Source organism: Electrophorus electricus, chromosome 24, assembly GCF_013358815.1.
Source record: "Electrophorus electricus isolate fEleEle1 chromosome 24, fEleEle1.pri, whole genome shotgun sequence".
Classification (NCBI taxonomy): domain Eukaryota; kingdom Metazoa; phylum Chordata; class Actinopteri; order Gymnotiformes; family Gymnotidae; genus Electrophorus; species Electrophorus electricus.
The window spans coordinates 7,826,246-7,842,613 of record NC_049558.1 but is presented as its reverse complement, the minus strand read 5'-3'; the positions used below and the strand labels follow the sequence as shown (position 1 = coordinate 7,842,613).

At 42.7% G+C, this 16,368-nt stretch overlaps 1 protein-coding gene across 1 annotated transcript in view; it reads right to left on the bottom strand.

Annotated features, from left to right (window-relative positions):
• Positions 1 to 14,879, bottom strand: part of cntn3a.2 (contactin 3a, tandem duplicate 2) — a 42,849-nt gene extending 27,970 nt beyond the window's left edge. Inside the window, exons 1-7 of the mRNA XM_027017940.2 lie at positions 14,641 to 14,879; positions 8,845 to 8,982; positions 7,153 to 7,288; positions 3,125 to 3,300; positions 2,050 to 2,142; positions 1,333 to 1,536; positions 404 to 506 (exon numbers count right to left, since the gene is read on the bottom strand). Coding sequence (XP_026873741.2) covers positions 404 to 506; positions 1,333 to 1,536; positions 2,050 to 2,142; positions 3,125 to 3,300; positions 7,153 to 7,288; positions 8,845 to 8,899 — 767 coding nt within the window. The 5' untranslated portion in view covers positions 8,900 to 8,982; positions 14,641 to 14,879. The remainder of the gene's footprint in view (positions 1 to 403; positions 507 to 1,332; positions 1,537 to 2,049; positions 2,143 to 3,124; positions 3,301 to 7,152; positions 7,289 to 8,844; positions 8,983 to 14,640) is intronic.
• Positions 14,880 to 16,368: the final 1,489 nt, after the last annotated feature.

Sequence of the window (16,368 nt, the reverse complement as noted above, 5' to 3'; positions counted from 1 at the left end):
AAAACCGCGTTGCTCATCCACTAATGGGATTAAGTTATCAGCAAAATTGCTTTAAAGCTTTTAAAACAAGTTGCTTTTAATGGTGCGCTGGAATTCTGCTTATTTTCAGTATTACACAGATAACATTTAATTGCTTACTCTTAATACAAAAGTTAAACTTTTCTGAGTTTAGATTTTTTCTTTCCATTTGACAACATTATCATTCCCTTTCGGAACTTTGCAGGAGGAACACGAGAAAAGGGCGCTGTTATAAAGTGAACCCCATGGCAGACTTTGACAAGCCTGATGTAAAACCCGTTGAGAGGAAAACAAAACGTGTGCAGCCCAGAGCTGCAAAGTTGGGATTCCCGTGAAAGTCGGCTTCCCCCGCCCATGACTGGAAATGGCGTGGAACTCCACTTACTTGCCCAAAGCGAAGCACTCCAGTGTCACAACGGATCCCTTGGCAGCCGGCACCGTGTCAGGAAAATGAACTTCTATTTTGGGTTCGTATTCGCCCATCGCTCCTATGATGCACAAAAGCGAACAGAGTTTGCTCTACATCCATAATTCATATGGTACTCGAAACACACACATAACAATAAGAACGACGGCATGTGAGCATCATGGCCACTGCAAGCAAACGCTTTGGCGGGAGAGAAGTGTTATTTTCAACCTGTGCTCAGGAGAATGACATGTAAGAAAGGCCGCAAATAATTCGCACTGATCTGGGGACCGACACAGTGTGGTGAGGCGTGGAGCTGGCTGCTGTTTTTGGACTGCTGGAGAATATTTCGTTTAGACAATGGCAACATTTGTTTTATGTGAAAGCAAGAGAAGAACAGAAAATACATTTTCTACCAAGCAAACAGGGCAATCTACCAAGACACCAAAAGGCCTGAGCGCCACAAAAATGGCTCTGGCTTGTGGTTGAAAATGAAAGCACGTGTACAGCAGGCTTACACTATGCTATTGTTATTGTGAAGTGAATGTATTAGCAGCAAAACTAATAATGACTAATAATTCCTGACAAGCCGTAGAATAAGATGAAAGGGTAATTAAAATAAAATAGAGGTGAGATTGATAAATGATGTAAGTAAATAAAGCCATAAAACAATACCCAAGACAACTGAAAAACCCTTTAACAGTGGGCTACGGATACAGAGCTGTTTAGCTGATATGTGTGATTTCTCTAGATGAAGCTCACAAGTGAAAATCCGTGCAATGCGACGTTGTGGTCAGGACTGTCCGAACCTCCCCGAGGTGATTCATATAGTTATCAGTTCTCGGCAGTTAATCGGCAAGCTGTGGCAGCTGAGTCCCTGGACTTGGATGACGTGGGAACCTGCTCACCGTCTGTCCTCAATACCAGAGGTGTGGGCGAGCTGAGGGCTTTGCCTTTCGTGATGCGGTTCACCACCACGCAGGTGTAGTTCCCCACGTCTGAGGGCTCCACCTTCGCGATGTAAAGGTTGCCAGTCTCCTGGGAGACGAAACGTCTGCTGTCTTGCTGGACGAAGTACGGGTACTCATTGAACACCCAGGCGAATGACAGGTCTAAACGGGAAACAGCAAACAACTGAACAACTGCGTTGTCTCTGCCGGACAATTGCATTGCATCATACTGTCAGTCTGGGTTCTTCTACTCTAATGCACCAGTTTCAGCCTCCTGTATTGTGTTATGTGTGCTGGGAGGAAGGAAAAACAAGTGATCGGAATTTCTTGGACCAGGGCTGGAAAATGTCAGTTTAAGGTTCATACTTGTAAGAGCTTAACATAACTCATAGCTGTATGGCCAGTCTGTAAAACACATTTAAGAATGCTTATGTAGAGCTTCAGCCAGTATAGACGGTTGCACACAGTACAGGTTGGTGCCTGGGTGTGTGTGGTGGCATACGTATTCATAAACATCTATAATGGACTTAAGAGGACATTGTGTATGGGTTATTAATAATGTTTTATACATTTTTTAAGATAAGGGCTTATCTTAATTCTTAAGATAAAGTGTTATAAATATGCCATTTGCAGAAAAAGCTTTAATTATGTTTTAATGAAGGAACATGGCCTTACCTCCTGCAGCTGTAGGAGTACCACATAGTAAAACTACTCCCTGGCCCTCGCGAACTGACACAGCACTCCTCGCCTGGGTTCTGAAATTCAAGTCTGTCATGGTGGGGGAACGTTTAACAAACTGAGTATTAGGAAAATCTAAAGCAAATAACCAAAAATCATAAAGACAGGAGCTGTTGAAATTCCCTAACTGAAAGTTGAATGTGAAATGCTTTCTCGTCCCCCGCTCTGTAAGAAAATGTTACTCCATTCACAAATTAAATTGCACATAATAAGCCTGTGCAATAAAATGGTGATCAGTAATTTTCTAAAATTAAAGTGCAATGACAATAATTATTTGTTCTGAGGTCATTCTCGACAGGCATTTCAGTAAATCATGATTCCATCAAGGCCCTCACTTGAGGGGGGATGTTTAACAATTACAAGGACAGTGTTTTCATGATGGGGAAAATGTGTCCGCTTTCTAGTCAAGCCAATCAAGCTGTTAGCGTTACGTTCTGTCAGACAGCGGACGCTAGAAATCACAACAGGCTTTAAGCAGGATTAGCAGACCATTGAGCAAGTCACAGAAGAGAGAGAATCTGCTGTTCAAAATTACACAGGGTATTTGTGGATAGATTATTTTAAAAAAATCAACAGCAGAAGTAATACATGATTAACTTAAATAGCTATTTCCTTCATTTAGAAAAGGAGCCTAGAGACTAAATTATTCAACTTAGTTTTCTATTACCATACAGCCCTGCCTCATGCTGGATTGTTTGAGCCTTTTCTATATTTCTGCATTTTTCCCCTTAACTGTATATGATTAGCTTTTAATAAATAAAGTAAATCAAGCATAGAAATGAATTTGCATTGTGACACTGATAATTCTCTTTATACTTCAAATATACAGCAATTTTTGTGTGTGTGCTTTTCATTTTTTTAAAGCCATAATGTTCAAGATATCTTAAAATTCTTTTCTCTCTACTGTTTACAACACAGCAGTGTTTAGTGTTACCGGTCCTAACACCAGTCAGCCCTACCTGGGTGGGTAACGCTGAGCTAGCATGCTAGCCGAACAAGGTGTGCGACTCACATGCGAACTGGAGGCTGGCTCTTCTGCTGACAATGGCTCCCAGAGGGCCGAACGCGGTGCACTGGTAAATTCCAGCGTCCTGCGCCCGGTCCAGACTCCTAATGACCAGGTTTCCTCCAGACAGCCGCCGGCGTCGGTCGGGCCGGAGATCAATTAGCGTGCCGTTCAGTGACCACCTGCAGAATCACATGACCAATCACACAGCAGACAGAGCTCAGCGGGCAGCCGGAGACGTGAGTCCAGATGTGATGACCAGACCTGGCTGGAGGAGAGTTTAGAAATGACAATGCAGGCACACAGATGCCAAACAGGTCACTACAGAAGGACGCTGAGACAGATAACTGAACTAACACTCCCAGAAGGTAAACATTGAGTTCCCAACTGTAGCATATGGGAACTCTAAGCATGGCAGTTTACAAAATTCTAAAGGGTCAAATAAACTCTACTGATCCAGGCCTCTGTGGTCCAGGCCTTTTCCCAGTGATATTCTGCAGTCCTTTTCAGTTTGTTCTCTTTATTGGCCCTTAATTACTATTAGAGGGGGTCATCAATCCTGCTTCCACATGCTTCAGCTGCCCTAGTCGCCAGGTCTCTGGACTGCAGCCCACGCCAGAGGTCACGCCAGCTCGAGGGCCATTTAGAAGCCCGGCCAGTCCTGCAGGAGCCCTCTCTAAAGGACCTTGGAGCTTGCCAGTCATCTGCTTTGACGGGCTGTCATTGGATACCCATGATTAGGGCTGCTTGTCTGCACAGGAGCTGGAGGCGGGAGAGGAGGGGCCAGGACGCGCACGCTAATTCGCAGGCACGAAAAATAGCGCAGAGGGAGGACGAAGCAAATGGGAACGTGAAGGAGAAGGATCTAGCGATGCCTGGAGGATTTCACGGCACACAAATCCCCATGACACCAGTACTGCAGACACCTCCTGGAGTGTTTGCCAGGTCGATGTGTGAGGTGCTTTGTGCGTCCGCTATCGGGAATTCTCAGCCCTTGACACAGGATATAGGTTGGTTGTTGCCACCCACTGCCTGGAATTCACGTACTTGTCTCGAAATCATCACTCTCTTTCTCTCAGTAAATGTGTCCGTAGCTGGGCCAGGTAAACCATATGACATCGAACTCTAGGAATTCAAGCACTGGTCCTGGTGGCACAGGGCACTGTGCATTTGTCTGGTCTTTGCCCACGTATTTCACAGGCCAGGACTAAAAATACCTGCTTCTTTTCAATGTCGTTATCTATACAAGCAGATGTACAGAGTGCGAGCACGGTGCACACCAGGGTTAAGGGCCCAGAACAAAAGTGGTCTTAACATCCCTGTGCCACAGGCAATCACATTCGTATTCTGGCCAAATCACCAGCCGCTTCGAACACGAGCCACCTCCCTACCCCCCCACCCCCATGCGAGATGCAAATGGTAGCGGCTCGACATCAATGGGCTGGTTTCAGTTCTGCGGGCCGGTTAAAAATAGAAATGGAGAGAGCCCGGCCTGATGAAGGGCACTTGACACGCAGCCGCACGTAGGTGCTACGTCTGTGCGGCGAGCGAGGGAGAGTGTGAGCGAGGCAGAGAGAGAGCGGGTGTGGGGTGGGAGGTGTTAAGTGAGGTTACGTCTGCCTTGGGGCTGTTCTGGAAAATGCTGGGTCTACCGTGCCAGTGCTGCTGAACTCCACTCAACCCTGCTGCTCGTATCAATTTTGAATGGAAGGTGGGGGAAAGGTTTGGGTGATGGGACTGGTGCCTCTGGGGCTCCAGAGCTCGGGGCTCATCGGCTCATCTCTCTTCCACCCCCTCTCATTTCCTGGAGCACAGACGTCCTCACACCTGTAGACGGCCCTGGAGAGGAAGCCGTGGCAGGTGTGATCCTGCGTGGTCCAGCCAACGAAGAAATCCTTCTCAAACACACACATGTGGCCAGCCAGGGCCAGTCACTCTCAGATGGCCGGCGAAGCATGGCTTCCGTGAGTGACTCACACACACACACACACACACACACACACACACACACACACACACACACACACACACACACACTCAAGAAGCTGATAGATGCAGTACAGAGCGATCTACTTTAGAAAAGAAAGCAAGTTTTTCTTTTCCTGATCTCCTGACACCTTGCCGTGCAATTTTGCAGAAATAATTTGTTGTTCAGTCTTGAGTATGTGGTTGCATTATCAGCTAACACCTAGGAAGAAGGCTGCTTCATCCGGCAAGCCCCAACAGGGTAGTCAATGGTGAACTGTTTCATAACTTTGATAAATGCGAGTTCCTCATGAGTGTGATCACTGACTTTTCTGTCACCAATCACGGGAAGCTTACTGAAGACTCTGCAGATAAACTTGCTCGATGCATCTTGCCTGGAGATTTGACAGAGTTTGCCAAATATTTATGCTTTGGAGTTTTTTTGTGAAAATGTATTAATTCATTTATTTATTTATTTGCTGGACAAGGTGCGCGCAGAAGGCCACAGAAGCGAGTGTTTTATTGTCCTGGCACCCACAAGTGAGTAATGTGGAACCACATCTGCCTTCATTTGATTTATTCCGGTGATTTATTCCATGCTGGCGCTATGGTGCCGGTGGGGAAGAGAGAGGGAAGCTAAGGAGGCCAGGAGCAGAGCCGGCTCGGACCCGTTTGCACATCAAGAATGGCTCCTGGGTTGAGGCTGCATCATCGGGAATGCGTGTGGCCTATTGAAAACAGGAGACAGAGGGGAAGAGACACACAGAGGAAGAAAGGGAGAAAGGTGCGGACCATACAGCCAAGCTAAACATCCACCGCTTTTCTTTAGGAGGTGGAGGTTGGTGGAGCTGTGGTGGAAGAGCGGGTTTGGCTGTGGAGGGACTGTTGAGGGTGGGGGGTGGGGGCTGTTCATGCAGAAGGAGGGGAATAACACCAAGGCAAGTGATTAAAAATTCATTTCCTTAAGACTGGTCTCCCCAATCGTCGTCTCCCAAGACACTGAGTGCAGCACCACCACTGCGAACCAACTGCTCGTTGTGTGTACATCCACTGGCTGATGTTTAACAGAGACAACAGAGACGAGGAGGTGCAGTCCGAAAGGCCACGGCTCTGGATTAGCTCGCTTCCAATTAGCTTTCAAAGGCACCAGTCGAATAAAAGATGCACATATTGCACACTGGACCTGGCATAGTGCAAACAGAATGATGCAGAGAGCTGATGGGTTCCGTGCTTGATTGATGTTGTGGTTTTAATGCGTTCATTAAGTCCAGCTGCCCGGGGGCAACAAGTTGAGGTGAGCAGTACAATTTGTGATCGTGTGAGATGGAACCTCAAGACACTGGATCCAGGTATCTCTCAGGCTGGGCTTCCCAATGGAGTGATGAATCCTGCAACTTAATAATAGAGGACTGGAAAACGTTTGCCAAAAGTCTGGCCGACTGCTGAATTTAACGTTCTCCGTTACGTCCGTACCTGCACCTGGTCTGGGCAAAAGCATCTATCGATATTCACAAATGTGAGGGTATTAATTTCATATCAATATCAATTCAATGAAAATGTTAATATTAAGCATAATTTCTGACAGGAACATAATTTCAGTCTGACATCAAAAATAAAATACAGTTTTAGTAAAGACGACTTCAACTTTATGACTAGACATCTTGGCTCTACTGACATGGAAAACGATAAATACTGACATGGAAAATGATCAATATTTGAACAAAATAACTTTAAGATGGCGCTCACAATAACTTTAAAATAGTGCTGCCGTGCTTTTTGGGAAACTTGCCCCTAAGCTTCAAATTTTCACAATATACACACATATTAGACTTTTTCGTACACACAATTAGAGTGTATAAAAGTCTTATCAAGTAAGTTCTGTGCTAATGAAGCTACCCTGCGGTAGTGTTTTCCACACACACGGAACCACTTCAGTCTTCAGTGAGTTATGGTGCAATATTAATCATTATTAGCTGAGAAAGTTGCTCCAAAACAGGGCACATCTTTGGCACAGAAACCTGAAGCAGCACAGAACGGTGTGCAGGGTGTGTGGGAGGCGAGTAGCATACCTGTACTGAGGAGCAGGGAGGCCCTTAGCATCACAGGTGAGCGTGGCCTCTTCTTCAGGTAAACCCACAGGCACCATCAAATCACTGGGCTCCATGCGCCACTTGGGCCCATGGAATGCTTTATAATCCAAACATTCTAAGGAGAGCAAATAATATAACCTCAGATTTAACTGCTACTTATATGGCCAGCCTATAAAAAACATTTAATACAGTGTCGACATTAGGACTTCAAGATAGAGAAAAAAAACGCGTGCTATTTATATTAGTACGTATTACAACTGTGACGTCGCCTACGGTGTATTAAACACATATTAACTTTTATTGTGACATGGGTAAATTGATGGCCTGCATTATGTTGAGAGAAAAAAAATCAATCATTGTCTCATGTGAATGTCGTGATTCATCGAAACGGTAAGAACACATTCGTAGGTCTGATGCTGCGCCAGATACTCAACACACTGAAATTTCTTGTGATTTTCTAAAACGCTTATATACTGGCTGTATACTGTAGTCTTCTGCGATCATAGGCTAATACCGTGATGATGATTATCAAATAACATGTTGTACAGCCCTTGTCTGTAAGTCTCATATTACGTAGGGCACAGATGCTTAGAGCTCTACAGTGCTTTTTTTTTTATTAAAGGAATGTAATTACACGTACAGATTGTTGAGAGAGAAAAGAGGTAGTGCATGGGTTGCCACTAGATGGTACTGGGGAATATACAAGATACTCAGGATAGAGGAGCAATTATGGCATAATGCCATTGTTTCTCTTTTTTACAAGGAAAATGTAATTTGAAAAGATTATGAGAAATACATTTGAACATAGTTGTGAAATTATATTTACTTGGAAAACTGTATTTTTAACAGTACAAAAATCGATTCTCACATCTGCAGTGAAATAGCAGAAACTATATAAATGGACAATCTTAACAGGAGATTAGAAGTATTATGATGAAGACGTTCTGAAGGAAATCTGAGGGAAAGTATTGTTTCATATGATAAAGTTTCAGAAGAATATTTCTGGTCGTACATCTTGAGGGAGTAATGCTATTAAAAACCGACATGCTGCTTCTATTCCCTAAGAGAAGGCCCAACCCCTCTGCCAAACCATACTATTTAATTTCAAAATGACTGCACAGCTTAATTGCATCTTCTACAACCAAGATGATAATAACTCTTAGTCTTGTTAGTCTAGTGTATTTCCAGTTCCCGACTGTCGGACGGAAGAGTTTACTATCAAATGGGTTTATTTATTCCAACATATGAGCTCTCATGCTGTGGTGTGTTTGAATAGAAGAGGCTAAGGCAAAGGAAACCCAGGTCCTGCTTTAACTGAGCAAACAGAAAGTGTTCTATGTTGGAGACACCACCCGCTTCATTAGGCCTGCTTTGGGTAGGAAAAACACGGAGCTGGGGACAGGCCCATGCCCTTTTGCAGTGTAGCCCAAATCCCCAGCCCAGTAAGGTAAAGGCAGACGAGTCCCTATGAATTTTACAGCCCTCTTTAAAAGCCGTGTGGGGCTTTCCTATTGCAACATCTTAATTAGCGGCACCGGTGCTTTTGGTGTCCTTCAACAGATTTCCATCCTCTTTAGCTTCCTGAGTATCGTCACACCTCTCTCATGTGGTAAGCTAGTTGGGAATCCTGCGCAAATGTAGCACAGGGGAAATTTACCAATTCATTTTTACCTGTAAGATACTCCATGATTGATAGCAGCAAAAACTGTTTCCATAGTAACCTCATCTTCAGCTGCCAGAGGCGAGTGAGACTTCCAGCATCCAGTAGGTTGTAAATGAACAGATGCTCACTGACAAAAAAATCTTGACCTGTAAGAGCAAGATTATAGGAAAAATTAGAGATGTTATACTTTATACGCACACTTATATGTAGACAATATATATATATATATATAAATCTATCCAGTCCTAAATGAGCAAATGTTTTGTCAAAAAAGATCACATTTTTCACGAGAGTTCTACAATTACTGAACTGATTTAGTGAAAAACAGAGAGTTAAGGAACTTATGTCATGCATGAGGAGAAGGCTAATTCGAATGTCTGACACTTTCATCACATTTTATGACAACAAGCTTTACAATATCATTGTCTTCCCTACACAGTACTTGTATTCCATCATTAAATTAAAATTTAATTATGAGATTAACATGATGGCAGCAACCAAGAGTAATCCAAGAGTAATGGGACTTCAGGAAGAAACAGAGCTGGCCTATCTTACAATATCCTGCAACTAACCACATCACAGCCCACAATATGGTCCCAGATTGCCTCCTAGACAATTAGGAAACAGGTGGAGAATTGTTAGGGCCTGTATCATCTTTGCATAGCCTATTAGGTGCATCAGAGACCACACACATTAAAAGGGTGATGGTTCACTGAGCCTGCTTTCCAACGGTTTATTGTATTAAGAGACAGCAGTGCTCTTAAAAGCCAGTGGGCTTGATTTGGAAAATTTGGATGGCATTTAATCAATTAGTTTATCCTGCCAGAAGCCATACAGACAGAATTTATACAACCAGATGGAAATGGGGTAGAGGTACAGTGGAGGAAGAGACATAAGGACAGGCAGGGAGAGGGTGAAAGAGATGAAGAGAGAGAGTGAGAAAAGGCGAGACTGAGAATGAGAGAGAGACTGAAGAGAGAGAGAGAGAGAGAGAGAGAGAGATGAACTGGAATTGGAAGGGGAAGGAATTGGCTATTTCTGGTTGTGCGATACTCTCCTATCTCATAATACATTCTGGTGATCTAGTCCATCTTCTTACCCCAGCTGATGTTACAAAAGCACACCACACACACACACACACACACACACACACACACACACAATCTTCAGTCTTCTCTTATTCAGCTACAGGTAGACACACACACACACACACACACACACAGATCTAACATTCATAATCTCCAGGCCAGTACTACTGGTTTAGTGGGACAGTCCTTGAAGGAAAATTATGGTCTATTTATGTAATTGCGGTAGTATTGGGTTGCAGGAATGGGTTTCACAGTCCTGGTTTTAGAATACCTGTAGAGAGAAGTGTGTACAGTTTGGATTTTACATACATGATTTTACATTCAGTTTGATTTTTACAAGTGATTTTTGGGGGGGAATGCCTACCTATAGCAACTCAATCAGCTCAAAAAATTTGTTTCTTGCAAGCAGTTTTACTGCTCATAAACCTCTATTAAAATTACTGTGCTATAAATATTTCCCCAATGCAGATATTTCCCCAATGCAGATATTTACCAAATGCAGGAATATTGGGTTGCAGGAATGGGTTTCCTAAATTCCCATTTTAGGACTTGGTTTAACAGTGCTGATTTAAAATAACATTAGAGAAAAGTGTGTACAGTTTGGATTTTACATGTTCTGGTCATCTCTGTCATGTAATGTTTCCTTGTGCTGGGCGCTACTGATGCCAAGCAGAGTTTATATACCGATAACAAATCAAATGAAGGAGAACATGGTTTCTGCCAGCATGTTTTTTGCAGGACTGCCCACCTCTAGCAACAATTTGGTAGCGGTTTTACTGCTTACCCCTCTATTAACATTACTGTGCTATAAATATTATAGATATTTATGCAAAACTATGATAGAAACATCTGATGTAGTGTCAAGCACTGCACCAGTGGCATTAGCTAAAAACATTTCCTCATATTTATTTGATGTTCTTGTATTTCACATTTTACACCCAACAGATTTTTGAAAAGACCTTTCAGCATTGTTGACTGAGACACTGGACTCTGCCACCTGGCCTTGAAGAAGCCTGACTGGGTAGTACAAGCCCCAATGTCAGGACAGCAAAGGGCACAGGGGAATGCTGAATCCCAGCTAGTGCCTGGCTCTGCAATTCTAAGCAGTTTTTAGACTGAGAGAAAACAGATAACAGAACCCAGATAACACCAATGGAATTAGACTGGCCAATTATATGGAAACTGGAAGAAGAAAGAAGCACTACTTACAAAACACACACACACACACACACACACACACACACACACACAACACCACAAATAATTAGTATTTGTCAATTTGGCACACAACTAAGACATCTTTGGGATAAGACATCATTGCTTTTGAATGAATATCAAATAGAAAGTTCATTTCTTTGGTGCCATTTTCCTTCTACATCATTCCACAGCTAGGGGATGTAAGGCTTAAATCTGAGAGTCACTCTCTGTTCACCTGCTGACAAAACACTTCACACTCTTATATTTCAGTTTCAACCAAAGAGCTTTTTTTCTGTACATGGGACTGAGAAAAAACCATAAACATCCCATTTTAATACCCTTTATATAAGATGATGTTATTAGGTGGGGACGTGTTATTAAGAAAAACACCAGAATTCTCCTTTAAATATCATGCTGACCTTACATGCTGAGCCCTTGTAATCCTCTCCAACAATTATGGGCCAAACAACTATAGATTCTGATGCTGCTCTGAATGAGAAATGATTCTAGTCGTGCTCCACATCTTCGGTCAAATATTGCTAGGTTAGTTAATGTGCTCATTACACAGCATTATCGATCTAACACACTTTATGCTGTATAATTCACAATCTGGATAAGGCTGGCGTTTATTCGGTGATGCGTCTCGCCAGCCGCAAATCTTTGTGTAGTGGTCAGACTGACTGATTTTCTCAATTATTAAATTCCCGAGTGCTGTTTGGGGAGGACAGATGTATTCATTTAATTAATTATTTTGCTGGGTTGATGACACATGAAATGAGGCTGAAACAAGCAATGAATGTCTATTATGTCCATTTAATGCAGCAACAAATGTGTGTTAGTGGGTGATTTCATAACATCAACCTGCGTCAATTGCCAATGCCAAGTAGACAATGGCTGTTGCCACAGATATATATTCCCCGAAAGCGTGACACAAACCTGACCCCATCTATAAAAGAGAGGCTCATACAAATAGAGCTACACGCCGATGACCGCTCTGTGACTATGAGTAATAGTTGCGGTGGGGCTAACAGAATAAATCCCAGGTTGTGATGAGTGAGAGTTTCAGCTCTGCTACGGCACAAAGCCATTAATAACAGCCTATCAGCCTCAGTCTCTGGTACTGGGGAGCAGTCTCTATGGGTATTGGAGCACGCAGGCGAAATAGCAAACGAAAGAGGCCGCAGCGGTGGGGGGGGGGATACACAGAGACAAGAGATTCACGCTAATCATCCCTTGCTCTCTTCCACTCTGCTCGCCTGCAGGCACTTTACATCAAAACAGATGACACCTGGATCTAACGGTGCCACGACAGTTTAGACCAAACGTGCTGAGGACAGATCCTCCTGACAGACCGAGAGCCGGTAAGCGGCGCCGGTTCAAACGCTGAAGGTGTGAAACGGTAAAAATGCAGTTTAACAACTAGTTGCATTCTGAATTCATCTACCTAGTATCCATGCCTGTGGTTTTCTTACACAGAAGCTGAAATCACTCTTGGTGACTTGTGAGTATGAGCTGGTTGCAATACACCTTTCAACATATTTACTTTCACGATGACTAAATAGTACAACAAGCATTATGCAATGCTTTAATCAAATAACGGCTGAAGTGGGTGTACAAGGAAATGAATTCACGAAAAAGAGTCCATTTGATTTTAATTTGATTCTAAACCTCTTCATCATGTTCTGCCTGCTACTGACTGTATAAAAGTGACAAGAATGTGAGCTATATAATAAAAACATACAATTTCCGTACTACAAAGACTGTGGCGACAATGCAACCTCACTGGCATTCCAATAAATTCCTGGTTTTCATCAGGAAAATGAAAATGAGCAAGTGTATCAAACAAAGGCACCCAAGGTCCTCTTCAGCCAAGGATTTATGTAAAGGCATCTTTTGAACAGCACAGTTAACACGTGGCTTTGCTACAGGAACTGAATGCTTCAATTCATGCCCATTTCAGTCTGCTTTCATAGACCTGTCTTGCACTGAGACCATTAGTTCCCAGTGGCTTTGCGAACTTACTTAACAAAGCACAATTTTCCAGTAATAATGATTTTTAGAATATTATTTTAGCCAAGTATCATCATAACATGTCAGTGAATGGTTTTAGGTAACTCCTTGAAGGGGAAAAGCCAGCACAGTTAAATTAAGTCATGAAGCTTCTTATGACCAGCTATCACACAGGCCACGAATAAATAGCATATGTCACAGTTCTTCTCATGGTAACAATTTTACGGTTGTCATAACTAAACGAAACTTCTTTGAACTAAACACTTGTGTCACATTGAGCTATTAAGCACTATATGGTAATTACAAAGGATCATGCTCCCTTATTAAACACCCTCTGTAAAGCCTAGGGCCACAGACACTAATCAGAATAGGAGAAAAAGAGGCTTGGAGTGTTTTCAGGACTCAAAATTCATTCAAATTCTAAATCACCAGACAATTAATAATTCTCTTTCACAGGTGCACTATTCCCAGTGTCACCAGTGTCCTGTCACCATTGATTTAAAAAAATATCAACTTGCTAAACTGAACTGCAACTTTGTTGCTGGTGTTTTTATAATCCTGGCACTGAAAGACTTTTATATTATTTGGACAAACTAGTGTCCTAATTCAATACTGCAACTATTAAAGACATCTGAGTAAAATCAGTAGACTGAGTTTCTGTTATATAGCCCAGCAGAGTTGCTCTCCATGTGACAGGATGCAGAATTACTTTGCAAATGTTTTCAGTCAAACTGAAACACACTTCTTGATTTTTGTTGACTAACTGAGCTATGAACTTCTCATAGGTAATGTATTCTTCAGATAAATTATTCAAATGAAATCAGAACCCATACGTATACATTAAAAATTCAAAAGCATATTACAAGTAGCATTTCTGGAGGAAGTGTTTAGGCCACTCTTGGCAAGATTAAGAGATATAATCTCTTTACAAAGCAGCGAAAATCAGCACTGGCATCAGTACACAGAAGTTCTGTTTAAGAAAAAGAAATGAAATCGTTTCGAGTTATACACATTGCTACAGCGGTGTCCTGGTTTAGTAGATGGACAGAACATAAGGTTAGAGGGTCGACTGCCTCAGAAATACAGGCAAAGCGCACCTGTGCATTTCTGCAGGAGATGCGCAGTAGGCATAACGGTACCTGAACTTCGCTGCAGTAGCACCAATGCACGCCCCGGCTCTCTTCATCGATATCTATCTGCCTCCGAGTGCGAAAACAAATCACAGCGGGACAACTCATTGCAGCCCGGGTTTCCATTACACAAAGCCCGTCAATCAACATCGAAACCAAAATCAGAACACAGCGCACTCCGTGCAAACAGCAAATGTGTGCAGGGTGTATGCACTACAGTGAACATCCAGCTTCTCGGATCAACAAAGGCTAATTAGGAACAATATTGTATACACATTTATGAATGAAGAGTTTGATGTTAAAACGATTAGGCTATTTTTTTTTTTTTTTTTTACAGAACATGTGATTCTATAAATAATGTGGGTAAATTGCACTTCACCTAACTAACGCCGTCTTTCTCCTTCAAAAATTTCTTCAGTCTGTGCTCCACAGGCGAGAGACGACGATGAGTGAGGCTGACATGGTAATCACTGATACCTATTGAAAAGCATTTTCCCAAGGCTTGGGAGAGTGGTTAGCCTAGAAGCGACACAGGATGCAAGAAAAGCGCGGTGTCTTCAGTCAGGAGGCAGGAAGGTTTGGGGAGGGGGGAGGGGGCCGGGCAGCAAAGCTCCCCCTTTTCCTTCGGTTCCTCAGTCCCAGTGCAACACGGCTTCAACGCAATGTACCCCACGGAGAGTCTGCAGCCACGCTCAGACCAGCAGAGACAATCCCCCTCCTGTCTCAACGACCTTACGTCGCTGGATTCTTAGCCATAGAGAGAAAGAGACGTTGTCTGTGCCTGGATTTACATTCTGCGTGTCAAGTCAGCCTTGAGACAAGCAAATGAACGCGAGGCAGCAAAAATGATGGTGAGACACTGGAAGACTGCTAGAGCCGATACACGCCACGAACAACAGCGCCACCAGCCGACCCTAAAACAGCCTGGGAAGCATTTCAGAACTTCTTGCGGGAGTGATTTCGAAAGATGATGAATAAACGAAATCTATCTATCTATCTATCTATCTATCTATCTATCTATCTATCTATCTATCTATCTATCTATCTATCTATCTATCTATCTATCTATCTATCTATCTATTTTTTTTTGTTTCGGGTTTTTTGGGTTATTGCTTTCAAATCTATGAAACCTATGTCGCTTGAATAACTCCCCCACCAGCAAAAGTCATCAACCCCTTCCGTGCTCCACGGCAGGTAGTCTGTTAGAACATGGTCGTGCACATTGGCTGTACACGTGTTTCCCAAAACTAAAACCCAGAGCTGTAGTTACAGCCCCTTCCCCTGGTCTTTTATTTAATGCCCACGATATGTGCTGTATATTGTAATATCCTATAGTCTATAATCTCGTTTACTCGCAAAATAATGCAGGGTTTACTTTAGAATTTCTTTAATCTACCATTCCTCCATAACTGTTGTTCACTATAAATCTAACAGATATGGAAGATTAGACCTTTAGAAAGGTCGAGCGTTGGTCCTCCGGGTGTTGGGATCAGGTCAATTCCAGAGCCAGACCTCAGTGAAATAAGCTCTCTTTATTAAAGCCAGTGCTGTATTCTTCCTTTCTACCATTAAACACACATTAATCATGTTCACTCCAGCCCAGTCGTCATTAATAATGCTCCATCCAGCCCTGCGTTGACATTTCCTTTAATTATCTCCGTAATTTATTCATGTACTGTATCGGTGAAGCTTGTTGTGAGAAGCTGCCTGCAAGGACTATTTTCCTCAGCCTCCTTGAAGACTTGGGATTAACTCTGTTAATGATGAGGCTGCGAGGCACAGTTGCTATTTGTGTATGTTAAGCTGAAAAAGCCATTAAGCATCGCGTTTTTATACGCTAACTGGAAGGATTGTGTATTTGTTAGTAATTCATTCAAATGTGGAGAAGTACTTGAGTAATTTAGGCATATTCATATTATTATTATGTAGAGAATTTGGTGATTCACCTCCTTTATGGAGTAAAACTGTACCCCAAATTTTATCACTGGGATGATTAGTATGGACAAAACTAGACTTGGTTTCAAATCATTTTATAGACTAATCCTGTCAAAAGAATTGTAAGAAATGCATACAGTGGTAGATCATTCTAACGGTATAATATGTAAAC